Here is a 22,748-nt window from a genome sequence, read left to right as displayed (position 1 = left end):
TGCTCCAGAGGCAATGCCTGTATGTGGAGGTCTTGGCCGAGTCGGAACGCAGATAAATTGCAGCAGCAGTGGTGGAACAGCTTCAAACCTTTTAACACAACTAGAAAAATTCTATTCTCTTCTGAAATATCTTCCTGAAAAGGGAGGCTTTCTTTTCTTATGAAGAACCTGTACATTGCTTTGGGCTGTGGAACTACATGGCCTTTAACAGGGTTTATCTTTATAGTAAACCACATAATTTTAAGAAGATGTCCTTCATCACATCGGTAGTGCGTCCGAGAAAGCCATTTTAAGGCTTAAAGCCACAACCTTTAAGCTCAGTTTAAAGGATTCAAAGCACTTTATATAAAACACAATTTCAGTCCAGAGCTTTCAATAGCATCAGTCAACGATTAAAAGAAATATTTTTTAAAAAACATTAGCGACACCAGGGAGGGTGATATATAACTTATGTAATTTCACTCTTTATTATGCATCTGTTACAAAGTTCAATGACTGCAACCAAACTGCATGTCCAATAAGACAGTGTTTCTTCAGTCAATCTCGCCCGTCTTCGCAAAAGATTGGGCCTGTTCCAGACAGCAGGGAACTACAGAACAGCTCCCACCTGGCGAGCGCACATAAATACGCAATGTCCCAGTAAAGGGAATGTTACTTGCAATAAAATAAGAAAACAACTTTATTTCTTTATTAAGTGTAACCAAGGAAAAAGCATTTCTCTTCATTTACAAACTAAGTGATTAGTGTTAAAAAACTGGCTTCTTGCTTACCGCGCCTCCTTGCAACAATCCGGATTCATGTTGAGCTTGGATATGGCAACACTGAGGCCAAAGGACACCACTGGTCCGGAATGAAAGCCGTACATACACGGAGGTCAGTCTCTACCAAACAGAGGAGCACCTTCATATTTTTTTTTATGTTCAATGAAAGCCCCCTATGAATGTGAAAAGTGAACAGGAGATATTTCTGCTACAAACAGAATGACAACAAGCAGTAGGTGAGCACAAGACTGCACAATCATGTCCATGGCAGAAGTCCTCTGCAGATGACCAATTTCAGCTCCAAAGGCTTATAAGGACAGCAGTCCCTTAGACGTGGACTTTTAATTTGCCAGCTCCATGTATTTGTCAACAAAAAAACACTCCATATCAGCAGAGTCTGACAATCAGTGCAAGTTTCTGCACATAGTAAAACTATGTAATTCACTACCATGTGTCCGTATCCCTTAAATGGGCCACACATCAGACACCGAACTGCAACAAAACAGTCACATTTGGTCTAGAGCCAAGCACTGGAGTGTGCATGATAAAATAAGTGGAGATTGTGAAAGCTCTTAGGCACAAATTAGAAAACTGCAGATGCATTAGCAATAACCACAGGCCTTCGACCACACTGGCAGCGCTAAGGAAGTCTTCACTCGTAAAGCACATCAGCTAAGTGGTGGGAGAGGTTACTAGCAAGCATCACCTGTCAAAGTAGGTCTACACCCAACTGCTCTAAACCTCAAAACTTTTTTGGGATGCTAAAAAAAAAAAATGTAATTTGGCACACAGCTCTATAAACAGAAAAAACACACAAAAAAAGTGAACAGTTTTCCTTGACCACTGCTTCAAGTCTCAGTCCAATGCTTCCACAACCATTGTGGTCCCATTCCATGTACAAACCAGATAATTCAAGAAACACCAGCAAAGCTTTCTCCCGTGAGGCACAAGCTTCGAACACAGCCACAGATTCAGCAAGACGCCTCCGTTACACAGGCCTCTCAATCACAGGCTAGGTGGACGAAGGTTATGCGTCCTATTATGCCAAAGAAGTGAAGACAATGAATACATTAAAGTACCAACACTTTAGAATACGCGGACACAACTGTAGGCCCTCACCATCTGCTGTACTAGCAAATTTTGAACACAAAAAAAGGAGGAGGTGAGAATGTAGTAATGTGACTTTGTAAACCAAGTTGTAAGGAGTGCAGAGGTACCTTCAGGTTCCACCAACGGATGGGCCCTGGATTCTTTGGTAGGCTTTGTCTTTACAATGCTACTATTGTTCACTATGGACGAGGTAGGTGTGCACCCCTGCATGGCTGGAGTTGGTGATCGATCTCCAGTGAACTTCAACAGGTCCACTGCCTCCCTAACCTACTTCTCACAGGGCAGCTTGCACCATGTCCCAACATGAAAAACAATTATGGCAAATCTTTACACCGGATATGACCAATTGCAAAATGTCACTTCAACAAGTCCAATAAAAGCATACTAGATATGTTACTATTAAGAGTAGTTAAGGGCTTGGACCAGCAATAAAAACGACTTCAATATTTTTAAAAGGCCGAAAAAGCACCAATGAAGTAGGCAGCGATTAAGGAGATCACGGAATCTAGTTGCACCACATGATTTAGAACCATGCCCCTCAAGAGGGGTGCAAACTGATGGACATGCCGTATTTTACATTTTGACAAATGATTAAAGGCTGCGCAATATTTTCAGCTGATGCAGTTTAACAAGCTGTTAGCAAAGATTTGAGGTATGAAGCGCCCCCAAATTCTATGCTAAATGCTTTTAAATAAATCGAATACAATCTGCAACAAAGTGCAACAATTCTTAAACGACAAAAGAAAAATTCTAGTTCACAAGTGGATTCCAGAGCCCCGACAGCTACCAGACACTGGAACAAAATCCAGAGCACAAACCTTGTACTCAACACTGAGCTAAGAAAAGCGGGTAGGGTGCCAAAAGGGTGGTGCCAGGCATCAAAAGCCTGGTAGTCGAGACCCAGTGCCTTCCAAACTTTATTCAATCTGCAATAAGTCACCGCTCAGCACCCACTCCATCACTGAGCTGTGTTTTCAATATCATACGTGGTTACGGTTGTAAAATCCGCGGAGCCTCCATCTCCCCCCTCCACCACCTCAAGCCCCCTCCAAGTGAGGGCAGTTGCAGGACTGAGGGGTGCCACACGCTGAACAGTGACGCAGCTGCTAAGTGCAGCTTCCCAAGAGTTAAAACTCAAACAAAGCCTAAGCTAGTGCTGCTCAACAAGAGGGAGAACATTACATTGGCAGCAACCCAACCACTGCAGGAGGCAGCATGCGACAATAAAACATCGAAGGACAAGTGCGGTCAATAAAACATTACCATCCTCCAGAAGGATTGTGCAAACCATTTGAAAGGCATTTCAGCCAATATGTTAATTGAAAAATCACGAAGTTGAGGACTTTATAAAGGTTTATAATGGTCTATATGCCTCCCCAGTCTGGCCATCTTTTGTGCTCATTTAAAGACTGGGTGTGAAACCAAACAAAAAAACTAGTGTGCAGCATAATACTTTTCCAGTTAGCAGGGAACATGGAAGGGGGAGGAGTACTACTAAAAAGGGAGAGTGGGGTGAACAAACACCACCAAAGGTTCCCCAATATTCTCACCAGACTTCCATGTCTAATCAGACAGACTGCCTCTTGCCCAACAAGCACCAGTGCTACCATTACCATACATCTAACACTCAACTCAAGACACCACTTCCACAAGATGCTGGGAGAAGATGCACCCTGGAGGACAAAGCTGGACTGTACCTTTAAGAAAACTCCCAGCACTTCTCTTCAAGAACATATAGCATTACCATGAGTCTCCGTACAGAATGAGACACAGCTAAAGTGACAAACTCAGCATGACGACAGGATGAGCATCGCACGGTTCACCTACCGAAAACGCATATGGACATCTGCCACACCAGCGGCCCCTTAAATTCAAAACTCAAATATATCTCTTGAAGATTTGAAATTTGAGAGAAAAGGACCAAAGCCAAATCTCGAAATCAAAAAGTCTCTCGGTGGACAATCTGAACAACCTTGAGCTGCAACCACTCCGATATTTCAAGTGAGTAACACGCCCTTCCAGCCAATTTACAGTGAAATCTGATGAACACAGACTGAGACCTTCCCATGCCATTGCCTGGCTTAAAGTACAAGAGCATGCCCCCAAACAAAGCGCCTACAAGAGGTAAAATGCCAAGCCAAATGTTCAACTGCAAGGGGAGAGGAATATTTAAATAAAAACAAATGTAAACATGGTATAGGAAGTGCTTCAAGAGATGCAGGAGTGCAATGGAGTGCATAATGAAGTGGGATGTAAACTTCATAAAAACCAAAAGGTGCCAGATTGCAGAACATTCTTCAAGGTCAAGGGATTACTTGAGTGGGCAGAGCAAGCAGCATGCACCCTGGTATGCAGCGTCTAGTGATGGGCGAGACGCTTTTGCTTCGATTCAATACTTGGCCCCAGACTCCTACCAAGATCAACAACTGCAGCAAACTGCACTGGACAGAACTGAACGGGTCACCATCTTGGAGCAGAAGGCAAGGTACCAGCCCAAGCCCATCTAGTCAAAACCAATCTGATACCCCATAGAGCGAGCGGCAGAGCGGGCAGAGGGGAGAGTGCGGAGCGGGCAGGTTTGTAGCGCCTCTTCTTTCCACAGAAATTAAATCCCAGATGAAAGAAAACGTGGATTTTATTTATGTGATTGTATGATCTACAACAAAGCACCGCAGTACGAAAGGCCATGCAGCTTTGAGCCCCACCACTCCAAATGTAAAGCAATCCGTGATAAAGTTACAAAATGACCTCTGCAGTCCGGCACCCAAGTATCTGCCGCCTCCCCTCACGCATATGAAATTTAACAAATCAGAAACCACTTCAGAAGGACAGCTTGTTTGACTGAAGCTTTGGAGTGAATGTGACAGATCCGTACAACAAACATCATAGTGTCTAGTGCAGAGAATCTACTAACGTCATATACTGATCTGCCTTCGGCGGAAAGGCTGGTGACCGGTGTCATTAAAAACTGCGCAAGTGACATCTGCAGAAGTGCAGCGGAGACCGTGCATGTGCAATACAGACAGCTACGAACAACGGGTCCAGCAGAACACCACGGCACAACTCAAGCAGTGGGTCTACCTCCGAATAAACACGACAGGGAGTTATAAGTACAAGATGACCGAGTCCCCCCCTAAGACATCGTTGGACACCCTCACTGTCCATGCACAGCAGTCCAAGAGTTCACCAGGTGGCCAGATTGCAGGCAACCAGCTCCGTCACATTTAGTGTGATGGCACAGGGAAGCCATGGCATAAGCCATGTAAAATGCTCATGTTCCAAGGGTCTCGCCTTTACTCTTTTGCGACTTGCTGGAACTCGCCGAGATGGTGGTAGCTGAAAAAGGTTAACGTTTGCCTGGTTCTTCACTCTGAAGAGGAGCAGTGTTCCACCACAGCCGAGTAAGCACGGTTTCAGAACTCCACTTTACATGCAGGGAAAACCTCATCCAACATAACCACCGTATTGTTGCTGGCCAATAGACTAATGTCAAGCTCTTTTTGCAGTTTAAGCGTTTCCAGGAACCAGGTTTGCAAAACGTCCGACTCGTAGGTGGGAATCAGGTTGACCTAAAAAAATAAAAACACTGTATAAGTTCTTCATCAAAGTCAAAGCTCAGCTGTCAAACTTTCTTTATACTTCTTCCAACAGGACCTCCGCCAAGGGCATCAAATATATAACAAAAAGGCGGGCACAAGCAAACACCGCCAAGGCCAGTCCCTGCACCAACACGCTACAAGGATTGGTCCAGACATGGACTATTAGCAGGTGGTCTGGTGATGCATAGTCGGAGGGCGAGAGAAGTACTGCTCTACACCAACATACACGCCTTGGCTTAGAGCGGCAACACTGTTCTGTGGATACACATTACATTCATGCAGCATTAACATAAGCAGAGGGAGACGCAACACAGCAAACAAAGTGCACATGCAGGCATTTAACACTAACCGGCTCTAAGGAGGCCTTCGTACAGGTAGCAGTAACAAGCTCTACATAGATGGACCAACATGTAGTAAAGAAGAGCTGGTGGAGTATAACTACAGAGTAACTTTCTTACTAGTGTCCCTGCTCTTGCATCTCCACTCACTTGAGGATTTCAGACCATGGGAGGCAGAAAGTAAGCCCCTGTGGTGCCAAGAATTAGTTGGTTAAAAAGTTTACATGCCATGGATTTACCAAAACTGGGGGTTGTGAGTCTTTGGTGCACAGTTTGTGAAACACATTTAGTCTTTGCTGTGAGAAGTACAGTATTTAATTTTTATTTTTTTTATTTTTAAAAAGACTTTTGCCTGTTCTCAAAACACCACGAAGGTTGTGCTGGCTAGAACACCAGAGGGACAGCACTACAGAGGATAGGATACTATTAGGCGAAAACCCATCCAGACCCTGCAATGATATGGCAATTGTAAGCGTTACACCATTCTTGCAAGAACACAAGACCAGACATGGTGTAATCAGAGGTCGTATGTGCCCTCTCTGAATACACCTTATCAATGTGAGAAGTATGGTGCAGGGAGCTTTCTAGGTTGGTACGGGAGAAGCCAGCCCATTAAGTTCTCAAAGAAGAGGGTGGGGGCGGCAGCGAGGCTTTGAGCTACTGGCCTTTAAACTCGCCAAGTTGGCATTTGCGTTGCCAACCATGGCCAGGGCTTTAGAAGGGGGTTAAGCAGGGATCTGTCTGCATTTGCAAAGATGGGAGGACATGGCAGAAAATACAAATAAATGCAATTAAATTTGGCCTCTTTCGGCTAGCGTGGAGCAACAGACCAGGATAGCCATTCTAGATTTGCATGTGCACTGCAACATAGCTCAGTGTTGAACTGTAAGTAAGGACTTTGATGCAGCCGAAACACCGCATACCGCACTATACTAAACTCCACAAAAAGTAAACCGCTGTTAAAAATAAAATAAATAAAAATGCAGAGGGTCGCCTCAGTCTGAAACATCCCCTCAGTTAGACCCTACAATTCTTCAACCTTTGGATTGTTCTGATGCAAACTTCAGTTGTTCAGTTTAGATGTACAGCCCAAGTCGACACGCAACCTCTAGGCGCCACAGACAGTATGGTTTCAGCCCCCTAAGAAGCTGAAGGGTTGAAACTGGGGTTGTCACGTCTGAAACAAGTTGAGAAGCAATGCCTGTACCATCCGTGCACCATGGCTAGCACTTGCAACAGTGCATCAAAACACTGCAAAGAACACAATGTTGCAGCTCTACAAATTCTTTCCAATGGCCTTTGGAGAACGAAAGCTTCCTTTTGAAGCACGCCTACAACAGTCATGTAGAATTCTACGTTGGGTCTGGTTACAGCTAAAAGAATTGAGTAGCCAGCTCTACCAGTCTGCTTGCTCTAAGTTACCCACTCCTAGTAGCGGATAACAGATTGCTCTTTTGGAAGGTCCAGGACGAGTTTACCTGGTCACTAAAATTGGTCTTCAAAATATGCCTTCGCTCTAACTAAGCCCAAACCTTTTACCTACTCATTCGCAAGAGATCGACACTGGCAGGTCTCTGCACAGTCACACGGGGTTAGTGTACGGCTAAGGAAAACTCACGTGCATCTCCAGACCCCAGAGTCCCTTGGCAGCCACGAGCGCATCTAGGAGAGGTCGTGTAGCACTTTCTTTCAGCTGGTCGTCTCCACTGATCACGTAGGACGAGGCCCGAACTCGCCTGAAGAACTCCTCCTGCACAGTCTGGACGCTGAATCCACTGGGGATGTAGGCCAGGTCCACATACACTGGGGGGCCTGGAGGTGGGCTGGGAGGCACCACTGACTTGATGGCAGAGGAAGCTGAAAGGAGTCACAAGCAGTTTAACAACTGAACCAAAATGGCACAAGCAATGGAGACACCACAAGGCTTAAAGCAATTATCCGACCTTCTGGGATGAATTTGAATGACAACTCAATCCATCACAAACTACCCACTTTCTACCCAATAAACATTCTGCTAACCCATCCCATGTGCATCTATGCTGTGCAGCACGCATGAAATTACCATATTTCTACAACTGCCAACTCCTTGGCACATCTTATTTGCTCCACAGTCAAATATGAACACTGCAACGCGTAAACTCAAAACACGGCACCATCTACACAGGGATACACGGCCCAAGGGCTGCATGCGGCCCTCCTGACATTTCATTGCAGCCCCCTGGTGAACAGCAGCAGGGGGCTGCTGTTCACTTGACACAGCAGGAACATTCAGAAACGGTGAAAGAAATGGGTTTCCTTTATTTACACATTAACTAAAGTAACAGAAAAGAAGGTGTCCTGGACAACTTATCTTTAGGAACACCTTTAGTTTTAAATATATTTTGCACTAACAGGTAAAATCTTGTTAAATTCAGCAAACTTCAAAAAGTATTTTATTAACATGCATGAGCGCTGCTTTGACTAATTCTTGGTGCATGCAATTAGAGCGTTAGTGGAAGACGGATCTCGCGTGAAAGCTTGGTTTGTTGTCCACACCATGCATCTGCCTCTCGTTTCCCTCCCACCTTCACCACCCCGATCCTTGCACTGCTCGCATCGGTGTGGCCCTCGGTCACTCCACAGACAGTTATTTGCGGCCCCTGGGGATATGTTTGCGAGTACCCATCATCTGCAACATGCATACAGAGCGAGGCTAGTTACATCTCCACAGCCATGAATGTCCCAAACACAATCAGGACACCGAGGCGGCACTTTCAGTAATAGAGTACAACGTACACACCGATAAAATGATTCAATCCAAGAAAGGATTGCAAAATGTGCCAGAAGATCATGGATTGTTCATTACAAATGAAGGCGCGGCTGGGCAGAGGAGACCAGGAGCTGCTTTAAGTGAAGGATCGACCCTTTGAAAGCAGTGTGTCCCACGGCAGCACTGGAGACCTCCTCCACCGTCTATTGCTATTTCATCAACTTCATTAACCTTCTACAGTTAGAGAACAGGATTTGTGTTCTTCGATCGACAAGCTAGGCGCAATGATCGGGCATGCCCCTCAATCATACCACCTCAAAAACAGCTCTTGGTTAGTTTGTGAGAATGACTTGGCCTCTTCCAGTGGTTCCAACAGGGCCAAAATAATCTTGCACTACAGTTTTACGTCTCAGTGTGCAGGATCCTTCGACAGCTTCTCCAATCCCAGGAGCCCGATGGACCCAGAGGGAGGCCTGACGGACCCAGAGGGAGGCCCGACGGACCCAGAGGGAGGCCCGACGGACCCAGAGGGAGGCCCAATGGAAGATTCTCCTGGGACGATGAAGCTTCCATTACCCTCTCATCCTTCGGCTCAAGTATTAGTTCACCGGAGCTTACTGCCACTTTCACAAACAGACTTACGTGGACTGGACTTTAAGGTAACGGGTCACTGGGATTCCTACAGATTAGAGGCTTAGTTTTGAATAAATTACTCCAGTATCACATACTTCTTGGCACTTGGAGTCAAGTAGCACCTCGCATTCCATTCCCAGAGGTGAGTTTATAGGGCTTCCAGCTACTTTGCTTTGGAAGAAGAGTTGCAGGGGTGAAAGTGTGAGGATGCACGGCACACGCGTATGCTTCTCTAGACCTGGTGACATTCTTACTTACAACACAGAACAATATTATGATGTTTCCAAGGGTCCAACAGGAAACGGGCAGCTTAGTAATGGAGATTTCAAGGGTACAGGGCCCTGTGAGGGTCACTAACTATCTAAAGGACACTTTGGAGCACAGTAGGCGTGTTTAAGTGGACTATATAGAACACTACTGCAGCCTACTTTAGAGTCAGCAGTAGTCCTCATGGCCACTGTAGGTGTATTCTTACACCCACAGGCCCGAGTAAAAGACTCCTATGCACCAGGTTTATACTACCGTCAGGTTGTAGCGCCACCTGCTCACATCTTTCCCTCCACCCATTACAGGCTACTGAAGAGTGGCGCTGAGAGGAAAGCGGTCGGCAGAAGCAAAGGAACAGGAAGGCAGTGGATGAATTAACTACAGGACGAGAATGGCAGAAAAACCTAAAGGACGACAGAGCGTAGAAAAACAACAATGGTGACAAAAGCACTTTGGGAGACTACAGGAGCAAAAGACAAAAGGGGCAACAAGGTTCTCTGGAAGAGGGAAGGAGGGAAAACGAGGAACAAGAAAACATCTCAGAGAGGAGGTTAAGCAAGTAGTGACACATGGCAGAGTTCCTGAATGAAGTATCACTGGGTGCATCCAACAAAGGACGAAAGAGCACTGGAGAGACCAGCCGGAGCTTCTTTTAGCTTTGAAGTGATCTCATGACACGCAATACGCTCACCGACGCCTTTGCAGCGCCCGCTGCATGGATTTGGGAGTTTATGCTTTACATTCATCATCATTCATTGCTCTGCATAAACTGGTAAAAAGCAAAAACCGAGCAGGGGTTGCTTTCACTGCAACACAAAAGCCCTGCAAGACTGTGCTACCGCCAGCTGCAAGCAGCAGGATACGAAGGGATGGATAAAGCGGCGATGAGCACAAAGGAAGCAGGCCCCAGGCATCCATCCCGAAGGAGAAACAAAGGATGAATGTAAGAGGAAATGGGAGCAGGAGGAGGACTCCTGAGTAGGGGACAAGCAGAGGTAGGGATACCAGAAGCATCTTGCACAAATGCCCACTGCACGGTTAACACGAAGACGCAAATTAAGAAGGAGGTTGTGTTCCCCGACTAAGATAACTTGGTCATAGAAACATACTCTGGTCGTAATGTGCAAGCAAAATGCACACATTTACATCAGCGTTCTAAAATATGAAAGCAGAAATTCAAAATATCCTTTATTTTCCAAATCCTAGCCAACACTCAATTTATAATCTTTCTGCTCTATAGATTACGAGCAGCCTGCAAGGCTGCCTTTCCTACTAGAACCACTTCCTTTTCAAACATTTACCCCTTGACCGCGGCACTAATTCCGCCGCGGTGCTGGGGAAAGAAAGAGGGCGGAGTTCGCATGCAAGGGGTTAAGACTCCGGTTTACCTCCAAAACCCCCCATGGCTTTGATCCAGGATGATCTCTGCATGGCCGGAGGCCCCTATTTTAGCACCAACTTCACGGGACAAACAGAACCTTACATTAGGCAACCCAATATCAAAACTAGATCAGGTAAATGGCTGCTCACAAACTTGCAGACTAACGCCAAACAGCAGGATGCGCATTGGACAGTGCAAGTTACCCCCCAGAATCCACCCGCTCCGCTCAGCCGGCTGAGGAGACCGTGGGGCCGATGCTAGATGTTAAAGGGGTAAACATGAGCACGCGGATTTTCTGCACGTGGCCTGGAAATGTCCATATATATGGAAACACTGGCAAAAGCCACCAGGAAGAGATCTGTAATGGCGGAGTCCCCCATAACACTGGGACCCCAAGAAGTCCTCGATGGAAGAGGGTCAGCACATGCCACAGGAGCGAGAAACCTCAAACTAGCATCACTACTCAGGAAACCTACGGCTACGCAGTGTGGGCGGGACCTATAACTAAACGCGCCAATTGGCTTAAAGACCTTAGATCGCAAAGCACACACGCAATTGCTGCCAGCCTCTTCACGCCCCGGTAACATTTGAGGCCATTAGGAAGCCCCCGACTTCAATAGATCATCAGCCCGGGGTATCAGAGCCATCCGCTGGATGGATGGCTGGCTGCCCACTGTACTGAAGGCGCGCGCAGCTCATACACCATCTGTAGCCATGCACCCGCAGGAACCGGTTTCTTTTTCTTTTTGCAGGCCAGGCCAGCTAGTGTGCCCATCTCTTGTCGCTAACACGCATGCGCAAGAGGCCGAATAATGCAATATTGGGATCATGTGAAAATGCACCATCAGGGGAACTGATGCTCGGCCTAAGCACTCCTGTCCCGCTGCGCCGTGTTGTATAAGACCGAGAATAAAATACATGAATATGATTAAAAAAAAAAAAAAAAGCACAGGGTGACAGCAATGGAAACACTAATGCTTCTCCGGAGGTTAGAAGGGTTATCCACAAACTGGCCATCTGGTGGCGCTAGAGGATCACATGAGCGCTCAGGAGAGCTCTCCTCGTGCAAAAGATGCGTCATACTTCACGTGTAATCATCGGAGTGTAACAGGCAGAGCAGTGGATTCGTGCTCTGTGTACTCCTGCCATCTACTGGTGGCGTCAGGTTTCGCAAATTGTTCCTCTTTAAAGAAATCTTTCGAGCCAGGAAATATGCCCGGGCTCCTCCTTGGGTCCACAAGAGTCACGGGCACTGGTTGTTCTCTTGTATAGTAGGTGACAACGTGTGTGGAGCGTGCAGCAAGTTTAGTGCGGTACGCCATGTGTATGATGAAGTGTAAACTGAGCAATAAGCAAGAGAAACGCGGCCATGTCAAGCTTCTGGGGAGACGGGCGAGCGCACCTGACTCTAAGGCGCTCCATGCCGCAAGCTGCTGCGTCCAGGGTCTGCAGCCTGCCGTGAATCCGCACGCGGAGCGTCGACTGTGAAAGCATTGCTCGCCAGGAGTGGCGGCTGGGGAGTAAACGCTGCAGAGGTGTGGGGCACAGTCATTACAACGCTCCGGCGAGCCACAGCCTGGGGTGGGCGGAGATGCCCACGGTGGTGCTTGAGGAGTGAGCGCAGTCCCGGCCACGGCGCTGCTTCGCAGGAATCAACGAGCAGAAAGTGCCAAGAAGGCCACGGTCGCCCCTTTTACGGGTGGGTGGAGTGCGCCTTTTGGAGGAGGGGAAAGGTTAACTATTAGCTTTGTGGTAACAAGTTTGGATGCTTTTGGACTACCATATCGTGCTCCCCACGCTTTGAGACTGGAGGACCCTTGTGTGATTGACCAGCTACTTGTAGACTTTGTGAAGACTTCGAAAGGGCTTGGGCCTGGCTCTGTAACACAAAACAGCTCTTTCCGCGACTATCTGGTTGTGAAAGAAGGCGGAAGCTCCACACTCTGGGGTGAAAAGGGGAGACCATCATAGGGGGACACCGAGGATTGGTCCTGAGAAAAACCTTCCCTCGGTGAAACCGAATGAATAGTTCTTGTAAGGGGCGCGCTTGCAGTTTGCGAATGCATCGCACCAAAATTAAGGCCCATTGTAAGGCCGCCCTGTACGAAGAGGAGAAGGGTAAAGGATACGAGTGTAGAAGTTCAGAGGGTGACTCCATGAGAATCGCAAGAACTACATTCAAGTCCCACAAGGGGGCAGGAGGTGTTCGAGAAGGTCGGACACTCTTCAGACTTCCCATGAAACCCCAGACTGCTAGGATTCTGAAGCGCTATGAATCTTCCATGTGCCACACGTAACGTGCTGCAGGGGTGAGGTGTAGGAGAGGCGTGACTTCTGCAGGTGTAAAATATAGCAGATGAAGTCCCACACATTAGCCTTTAGGAGTTCTTGGTTTTTGGAAATGCAGTAGAGGACAGCCTTTGCTAGTGTCTCACATTACAGGCTTGTGAGATAGACCAAGGTACTTCCCAGAAAAGGGTCATGAACTCCTTTGATAGGTTGAGCGGTCTGCAGCCGGGGTGTTTTATCTGGCCTTGTCTGACAAAGTGCTGCCTAAGTGGCAGCAACTCGTGGGAACTGATGGGAACGTTTCAGGATGAGCTTGAAGTACCGCGGCTGCCTGGCCCAAGAGGAGCCGCCAGTCTGACCGTCAGGCGTCCGTCTCCTTTTCATCCCCACATACGAGAGAAGTGGATGAGGAGGCAAAAGATCCCGGACCAGTGTATCCATAGTGTACTGCCCACTGTCTGTAGATACGAGGTGACATGTAAGCATTTTGCATTTTCAGGGTGGCGAGCAGGTCTATTTGTGGGGTACCCCAATGCTAGAAAGCCCTTTGAAGGACGTATAGGTGGAGTTCCCACTCGCGGACTGGTTGATGCATCCTTCCGAGCTGGTCTGCAAAGATGTGGACCAGGAAGCATGCGTGCTGCCCGGTTTCTGTAAATAGTGCGTGGCTGTCAGGTTGTCCATCTTGCAGAGGACTACATTCACTCGAATAATCTCAATGGGCTAAGCGAATGGCAAGCAACTGAAAGCAACTGATGGGGAGGCCCTTGTGCTGTGCCGTCCACACCCCAAGCACGGTTATGGAGTTAAGATGAGGCGTCCATGGTCATTGTTGCCAGAGGAATAGGGCCTGAGAAAGGACTGCTCCACAGCAAGTTGTTGCTGCTCCACCAATGCCAGAGCAGCGAGTGGTGGCCTTTACTGTACATTGCCGCATGAGACACTTGTAGGGGGGGATGGAGGGGGGCGAATGTGAAGCTTGGTGTGGGGAACGCCAGACACACAAGGCCATCAGCCCTGGTGGAACATCATGATTCTGTACGGGAGTGGACTAGGCTGGCCGAAAGAGGCTACGGGAACGCCAATACTAATTGTTGGTTGGGTCTGGCTTTCCCTGTAGCTGGATTGACACAGAAGCCGGATAAACCTGGATCTATCAAAGTTGTAGATGGGACTTGGGGGCATTTATGATGAATACCAAATTCTGAAGCATGAAAACCACTGCTTCAGGGAGGGCTAGGCATTGACGCCTCGTGCCGCTCTTGATCAGCCAATTGTAGGTGGGAAATAACAGACGCTAGGTACTTGGCGAACAAACTTGAGTTGTGCTACCACGAAAGGAAGTAACTTCACATTAGTAGTGATGTCAACTTACCACAAAGCGCAGGTTCTGGTGATGGGCAGGGAGGATAGATATGTGGAAGGTGGTGTTTGAGGTTGAGCACGGTCAAGAAATAACTTTGTCGGAACACAGGAAAGTCTTCCTACAAATGTTGTACCAGCGTGTATTCGTTTTCTGGCTGGAGGTCCCGGATAGTCCCGCAGGGCACTGTCCTTTTTGGGAATGATGAAGTCAATAACAGATGCCCTTTCCCTTGGTGTGGAGGCTCCGTTTTGCCCCTTTGTAATAGTGCTTCTACCGCTTCCTCAAGAAGGCGAATGGCCCTGCTGTGGACGGGTCTGCAGAGTCCAATGATGGAATATGTTGCGAGACATTCTGGACAGTAGCCATTGGGAACAGCTGAAACCCACAGGTTTTATCTGATTTATTCCCCGGTAGAGACGCATCTTGTATTCTCCCCAGGTGACATGGTTTTGAGGGAAAGAAAGTGGGATGAATCACTGCTTAGAGGTGAAAGCTTTTTTTTACAAGTGCTACTTACCCTGCAGGTGAGAAGTGTGCTGCTGTCTTTGGGAAGACTGTCTAATCTGGTGTGTAGCCTTGACTCCATGGGCTGTTTTTACAAAAGGAACCTCGTATAGTTGAGGTTTGCAGAGCACCCACAGACTTGGCAATCTCTGTTCCTTATTATCTTTGACAACCTGGGGGCCACAGAGAGGCAACTAATTGAGGAGATGCAGGTGGACTTCAGACTTGAGGCTAAAGACGCAAAGTCAAGCATGTGGTCTGGGGTGGTTTCATCGGTGGGTCAGTTTCTATAGGCTGGTAGCCTATCGATGCCGTCATATTGACTGTTGTATCAGAAAAAGGTGTGCAATCATCCCTTAGTGGACTCTGCACTGCCTGGATGCCGGATACGCACGCATCACCACCTGCTTTGGTGCCAAAGTGGAATCCTTCAAAGATGTCCAGAGTCTCAGAGAATGACTGAAGGTACACTCAGAGGAGTCCAGTTCATTTTGGAGTGGAAGATGAGGCAGAACTGATTGAAGGAGTCACTAATTAGGCGACAGGCACAGACTTCAGACCTGGTGATCCAACCGCAGGCACTGGGAATTGCACCGGGCAATACTGGAGGAGTGTCCAATCCATCATTCCTTTACAACCTACATTTGCCGGCGTCTATGGTCTGATGGGCATGGGAAGGCTCCCAGTGTCCAAGGCATTGAGCTGTATTTGCCAGTCCTCTGAGGCAGTACAGTGAAGCGGACCAACAAAGTCATCATATGTGGACTTCCAAAAGCAGTGCTATCAAAGTTGAATCATGTTGGGTAAAAAAAAAAAAAAAAAAAAAAAATGCAAGAAGCAACTATGGAGCTCTCGCTTTGTATGAGTGAACCAGATGGTGGGGTGGTGGGAGGCACAGTCCGAGATCCAGTCCGTGCCCATTCGCATTGTGGACCAAAAGTGAGGTCACAGTGCATCTCATGACTCTAAAGACTTCCTCTGAAAAATAACTTGCAAAAGCCCAAGCTCAACAATTGATGGCAGGCTTATCTATAGCCCCACATACTACACAGCGGTCTACCTGCTCTTAAAATTTGAAGTATTCGGAGTTACCAGCCCAGCTGTTGTTTTAGAGTGTTTTTTCCATTACAGTGTGTATCAGCTAAGGGATCACCAACCCACCCCTCAAATTCTGTCCATGGCACACACCTTTCAGTAATATTATACAATCAACAGTTGGTACTTAAAGAAAGAAGTCTCAATCCAGAAGTAGCAAGAAAGTGGTTAAAGCAAGTACTAAAAACAGATAAATGCCTAAGCTGTGGGGAAGAGATCTAAAATGCAAATGCTACTTACCAGTATGCATCTGTTCTTGGCATGTAGGGCTGCTGACATTCATATCTGTGCATAGATCGCCACCTAGTGTTGGGTCCGGATGATTGCACATTGTTGTCCTGGAAGAGTCTTCGAAGTATCACGAGATAGGTGGCTCCTCCCCTGGACTACAGTGCGCATGGGCATCGCCTCCATCCCCAGATTGTTTTTAGCCATTGGCAGAGATGGAGTGAAGAATGTGAATGATGGCCATGCTATGATCATATGTGTATATATGAATGAACACTGCAGCTGCTACGGGCGCCGGGGAGGAGGGTGGGCGATATGAATGTCAGCAGCCCTACATGCCAAGAACAGATGCATACTGGTAAGTAGCATTTGCAGTTCGAGGCATGTGGGCTGCTGAATTCATATCTGTGCATAGAATACATAGCAGTCCCTCCATTATCGGCGGCCGCCCGTGCCAGCTGCAGCAGTTTGAAAAAGCGTTTTTAGAACAGCCTGACCAACAGCTGCCTGCTGTTTGGAATGCACGTCTACACAGTAGTGTTTAGTGAAAGTATGTGTGGTAGACCATGTGGCTGCTCTACAGATATCTTCTAAGGGAATGTTACCTAGGAAAGCCATAGAGGCCCCTAACTTCCTGGTGGAGTGGGCCCTCGGTGGGATAGTGAGAGTGCGCTTAGCTTTAGCATAGCAGATCTGAATGCACTTTACTATCCATCTAGCAATCCCCGCTTTGGAGATAGCGTTTCCCTTGTGGTGTGTGGCAAAAGCAACAAAAAGTTGTTTGGTTTTGCGGAAATCTTTCGTCCTGTCTACATAGTACATTAAAGCCCGTTTCACATCAAGGGTATGGAGCATGCGCTCCGCCAGCGTCTCTGGGTTTTGGAAAAACACCGGCAATTCAATTGTTTGATTCATGTGGAATTGTGATACCACTTTGGGTAGGAATTTAGGGTTAGTGCGGAGCACCACCCTGTTAGCATGTACTTGGAAAAAAGGTTCTTGGATGGTGAGCGCCTGCAGCTCGCTAACCCTCCGTAGCGATGTAATTGCTACTAAGAACGCAACTTTCCAAGTCAGAAACTGAAGCTCACAAGAGTGCAGTGGCTCAAAGGGAGGACCCATCAGCCTCGTAAGAACCACATTGAGGTTCCATTCTGGAGCTGGTGGGGTCCTTGGTGGAATGACCCCTTTTGAGTCCTTCCAGAAAGGCCTTGATAGCAGGGACCTTAAAGAGTGACAGGTGCTGCCTATTCTGGAGGTATGCTGCCATAGCAGACAGGTGAATGCGGATGGAAGAGTACGCTAGATTGCATCGATACAGGTGAAAAAGGTAACAGATGATGTTTTGAATGGAAGCATCTAGCGGGTCAATATCGTGGTTAGCACAGTAGATGACAAATCTCTTCCATTTAGCCGCATAACAAGCTCTAGTAGTGGGCTTCCTTGCCTCCCGAATGATGTCCATGCAATCGGGAGGAAGATTGAGGTAGCCAAACTCTAGGACTTCAGGAGCCAGATCGCCAGGTTGAGCTGTTGCGGATCTGGGTGCTGAATGTCGCCATGGCTCTGCGTCAGAAGGCTGGGAGTGAGATGAAGCCTTTGATGAGGTACCACGGAGAGTTCGAGAAACGTGGTGTACCATGGTTGGCGAGCCCACGTTGGAGCAACCAGGATGAGAGTCATCGAGTGCTGCCTGAGCTTGCGTGCCACCAGCGGTATCAGAGGTGCTGGGGGAAAAGCGTACGCAAATCTGCCTGACCAGTTCATCCACATCGCATTGCCCTGTGATTGCGGGTGTGGGAACCTGGCGGCGAAGCTTTGGCATTTTGCGTTCTCCTTTGTGGCGAATAGGTCTATCTCTGGATGACCCCACCTTTGGAAGTACGGTTGGAGTACTGATGGATGTATCTCCCACTCGTGCATCTGATGGCTGTGCCTGCTGAGCAGGTCCGCCATTTGATTGTCTTTGCCCGGGAGATGCTCTGCCATGAGGAAGATGTTCCTCTGAATGGCCCACTTCCACACGCTCTGAGCCAGATGAGACAGCTGTGGAGAGTGTGTGCCTCCCTGTTTCAGAATGTAGTACATGGCTGTCATGTTGTCCGTCCGGATCAACACGACTTTGTTGCACAGATGTACTTTGAACGCCTTTAAGGCCATGAAGATTGCCATCAGTTCCAACACATTGATGTGCCTCTTCCTTTGCTGTAGTGTCCATAGTCCCTGCACCGTGTAGTGGAGTACATGCGCTCCCCATCCCTGGAGAGAGGCGTCCGTTGTCAGGATAATCTGTGGGACAGGCTCTTGGAATGGTCGGCCCTTGCAAAGGTTTTGCGGATTCCACCAATGCAGAGAGTTGTACGCCCGACCGCTCACCAACACTAGGTCTGTCAGTTGCCCATGAGCCTGAGTCCACTGACGTGCCAGGCACTCCTGAAGCGGACGCATATGTAGTCTCGCGTGCGGGACAATGGAGATGCAGGAGGCCATCATGCCTATCAACTGCATGAACACCCTCGCTGGAAGCGAGTGTTGGGGTCTGAATCGTTGGATCAGCGCCTGGATACTGGCGATTCTCACTGAATTTGGCTGCGCAGTGGCTGCCAGAGTGTCGATTGTCGCGCCCAGATACTGTCGCACGTGGGCGGGCTGGAGATGGGACTTTGGGTAGTTCAGAGAGAATCCCAGATCGTGCAGGAGATGAATGGTGCGTGACACGTGGTCGACGCACTGCTGTTCTGTCCTTGCTTGAATGAGCCAGTCGTCCAGGTAGGGAAAGACGTGGACGTGCTGGCGACGGAGATGCGCCGCCACGGTCGCCAGGCATTTTGTAAATACCCTTGGCGCTGTGGTGACCCCGAACGGCAGAACCTTGAACTGGTAATGCTGGTTTAAGATTGTGAATCTGAGATACTTCCTGTGTGAAGGATGCAGGGGGATATGAAAATATGCATCCTTCAGATCCAGTGTAGCCAGGAAGTCCCCCTGTTGAAGCAGGGGAAGCACCTGCTGCAACGTGAGCATATGGAAGTGCTCCGAGAGGATGTACCAGTTCAGGGGCCTGAGGTCCAGGATCGGTCTGAGGGACCCGTCCTTTTTGGGTATGAGAAAATAGAGGGAGTAAACCCCTGTTCCCTGTTCTTGCAATGGAACGAGCTCTATCGCCCCTTTTTGCAGCATGAGTAGAGCTTCTTGCTGCAACAAGGTCAAGTGCTCGCTGGACATAGGACGGTTTCTTGGCGGTATGTCCGGTGGAATGGACGTAAGCTCCAGACAGTACCCGTACTGGATAAGAGACCTCACCCACCTGTCCGTGGTGATGGACTCCCATGCCGGCAGGAACTGCTGGAGTCTCCCCCCGACTGGTGTTGTGTGGTCGGGGGGCAGTGACAAGACGTCACTGCTTGTTGGTGGTGGTGGACCTGGAGCCATTGTTTCCACGTCCCCTGCCCTTGACATTATTGCCTCTGTAACCACCTCTGCCCTTGTTGTTAAACGAGGCTTGGGTGTTACCCTTGTAATATTGTGTGGATTGGGATGCCTGTCCTCTTGAGGTGCCTTTTGAATTTGAGCGGCGAAAGGAGCCACCCCGAAACTGCTGACTTTGTAAAGCCCCCATTGACTTGGCAGTTTCCTGGTCTTTTTTCATCTTTTCCAGGGAGGCATCCACTTCAGGGCCAAACAGATGGTCGGGATTGACTGTTTGGTTTAGTATAGTAGTCTGGATGTCGGGTTTGAACCCCGAAATCCTAAGCCAGGCATGGCGTCTAAGCAACACGCTTGTATTGATAGCCCTGGAGGCCGTGTCTGCCACATCCAGTGCACATTTGATGGATGCGTTAGTAATGAGTTTACCCTCCTGAATAAGCATCTCCCCTGCCTACTTGTATTGGTCAGGTAGGTGTTGTAGGATGGCCTCAAGTGTGTCATAATGTGCCCTATCATAACGTGCGAGCAGGGCTTGGGTGTTAGAAATCTTCCAGATGTTAGCTGCCTGTGCAGCGATCCTTTTGCCTGAGGCTTCGAAGATTTTCGACTCTTTATCTGGGGGAGGAGCGTCACCAGTTGTTTGAGAGTTTGCCCTCTTCCGAGCGTTGGAAACGACCAAGGAGTCCAATGGCAAGTGTCCCTTGATATACGTTGGATCTGTGGGTGCTGCCCGATATTTCCTGTCGATCCGAGGGTTGACCACACGCGCCCGTGTGGGTTCCCTGAAGACCTCTGCGGCATGCTTGAGCACCCCCTTAAGCATCGGCAGCGTTTTGACCGACTTTTCAGCCACCGAGAAGGTGTCGAACAAGAAGTCCACATCCACGGGGTCGGAGTGTAGTTCGACGTCGTGGTTGGCCGCAGCTCTCTCTATCAGTGCATTGAAGGCCGCCGAGTCTTCTGTAGGGGACGTCTTGGCGGCGAAAAGCTGAGTGTCCTGACCCGACTGCGGGTCCTCGTTGTCGGCCCCGGTGGTCCAGGGCACAGGCTCCTCCTCCGGATCCGAGTACGCCGGATAGGTGTACTCGGGATCCTCCTCGTCGGCATCGACTGCGACTGAATGCGCCGGCGAGTGCCCCAGGGCCTGGGGGGACACAGGTTCCACCATAGCCGAAGATCCCGCAGAGTCCTTTTTGTTTTTAAGAGGGATCTTAAAGGGTTCCAACGCCGGCTCCGTCGTGATCTTCCTCTTGAGGAGCGACAGTTTTCCAGTGTTGGCGTCGATGAACACCGCACGACGTTCCTCGACCGCAAGTGACTGGAGTCGAGGCTTTGGCACCGCTGAGGCAGCTTTGGGTGGCAATGGTTCCTTAGCGGGTCCGCCCGGCTTCGGCGCGAAGGCCTTCGGCGCCGACTTGGGCGGGAGAGTGAAACGGATAGGCTTGTGGCCCGTGGTAGTCTGAGGCGCCACAGTGTCCTGAGCGGGAACCACCCCGGCTTTTCGAATCCGCTGCAAGGATTCCGCCACCTTCTTTGTGAAGGCTGGAGAGGGCTGGACTGGCTCGAGCGAATCCTCATCCTCGAGATCCACAATGACAGAGGGCACTTTCTTCGGTGCCGGCGGCCCATGCCCATCGGCGTCGTCGCCCTGACGTTTCTTCGGAGCCGTCTTCGGGTCCACGACCCCTTTCGGCGCCGATGCAGCCGCATCTGAGATCTTCGCCTTCGGCGCCGACCCGGATGGTTTCGGGTCGGCCATTTTGGCGCGACGCTTCTGGTCGGCCATTTTGGATGCCTTTGTATTTGACGCCTCCAGAACCTTCATCACCTGCGCCACTTTCGGTTTCGTTTTCGGGTCCGATGGCGCGTGACCAGTTGGCTTCACTTTCGGTTTTATCAACTGAAGTGATGGTTCCGAAATGTCCGTGACCGGGCCCGGAGGCGGGGACGTAGGACTTATAGTGAGATCTTGGGTAAGGCCCGAAGGCGATCCCTCGACCTGGGCCGTTTGAAGGGGTATAACCCCTGAGTCTGGTTGGGGATGCTCCTCCTCTGAGCTATCCCCCATCGTGGCACAAGCCTGATCGTCGTCCCCTACCTCGTCGGAGACTTCGTCAAAGTCCTCCTCACCCGCGTCGTAGGTCTCCTCATCGTACACGGGACCGGAGTCCGAGTCTTGCGCGTCGTCTTCTACCTCGACAGATTCCTGGAAAATGTCTTCTGGAGGGGGCGCCGCAGCCGATAGTTGAGCCTGGAGTCGATTGGCCCGGCGAATTTTCAGTGTCTTCTTGCTCCGGAATCTCGAACACGCCATGCAGGTGTCCTCGCGGTGATCCGGCGACAAGCAGGTATTGCACACAGGGTGCACGTCGAGGTGCGAATATTTTGAGTGGCACAGCGGACACTTTTTAAATGGAGTCCGCTCCATGGCTAGAGGTGTAATGTAGGCCCGTCCGCGCCGAAGGCACGTGGAAGGGCAGCAAGGAATCGGAGCTGAGAGTCAGAAAGAAAACCCGCACGCAACTATACCGACGCCCAGCCTAAAGACCTTTTGGTCTCGAGTAGAAATAGAACAACTATCGGTTCCGACAGAGGGAACCGAAACACATCCGAACCCAATGGCGGAAAAAAACAATCTGGGGATGGAGGCGATGCCCATGCGCACTGTAGTCCAGGGGAGGAGCCACCTATCTCGTGATACTTCGAAGACTCTTCCAGGACAACAATGTGCAATCATCCGGACCCAACACTAGGTGGCGATCTATGCACAGATATGAATTCAGCAGCCCACATGCCTCGAACCTATGAAAACAGGACGTCTTATTACGAGAGCCACAAGAATTCTGAGGTTCTAGGATACCCAACTGCAGCAGACAGAGGATGAAGGCAGAGAGAGCAGGGCATTCATTCTAGGCTGGTACCACCATTAGATCTGTTGAATGACAGAATGGGTTTATCAGGAACAGTGCTCAAGTGGTTTACCTCCTTTCTTCATAACC

The 22,748-nt window shown here is 49.1% G+C and overlaps 1 protein-coding gene across 1 annotated transcript in view; it reads right to left on the bottom strand.

Annotated features, from left to right (window-relative positions):
* Nucleotides 1-437: 437 nt before the first annotated feature.
* Nucleotides 438-22,748, bottom strand: part of MAP1S (microtubule associated protein 1S) — a 77,789-nt gene continuing 55,478 nt past the window's right edge. The window contains exons 6-7 of the mRNA XM_086946792.1: nt 7,427-7,665; nt 438-5,440 (exon numbers count right to left, since the gene is read on the bottom strand). Of these exons, the coding sequence (XP_086802918.1) occupies nt 5,285-5,440; nt 7,427-7,665 (395 nt within the window). The 3' untranslated portion in view covers nt 438-5,284. The remainder of the gene's footprint in view (nt 5,441-7,426; nt 7,666-22,748) is intronic.

This window comes from Lissotriton vulgaris, chromosome 12 (assembly GCF_964263255.1).
Source record: "Lissotriton vulgaris chromosome 12, aLisVul1.2, whole genome shotgun sequence".
Taxonomy (NCBI): domain Eukaryota; kingdom Metazoa; phylum Chordata; class Amphibia; order Caudata; family Salamandridae; genus Lissotriton; species Lissotriton vulgaris.
This window is presented reverse-complemented; position numbering and strand designations above follow the sequence as displayed.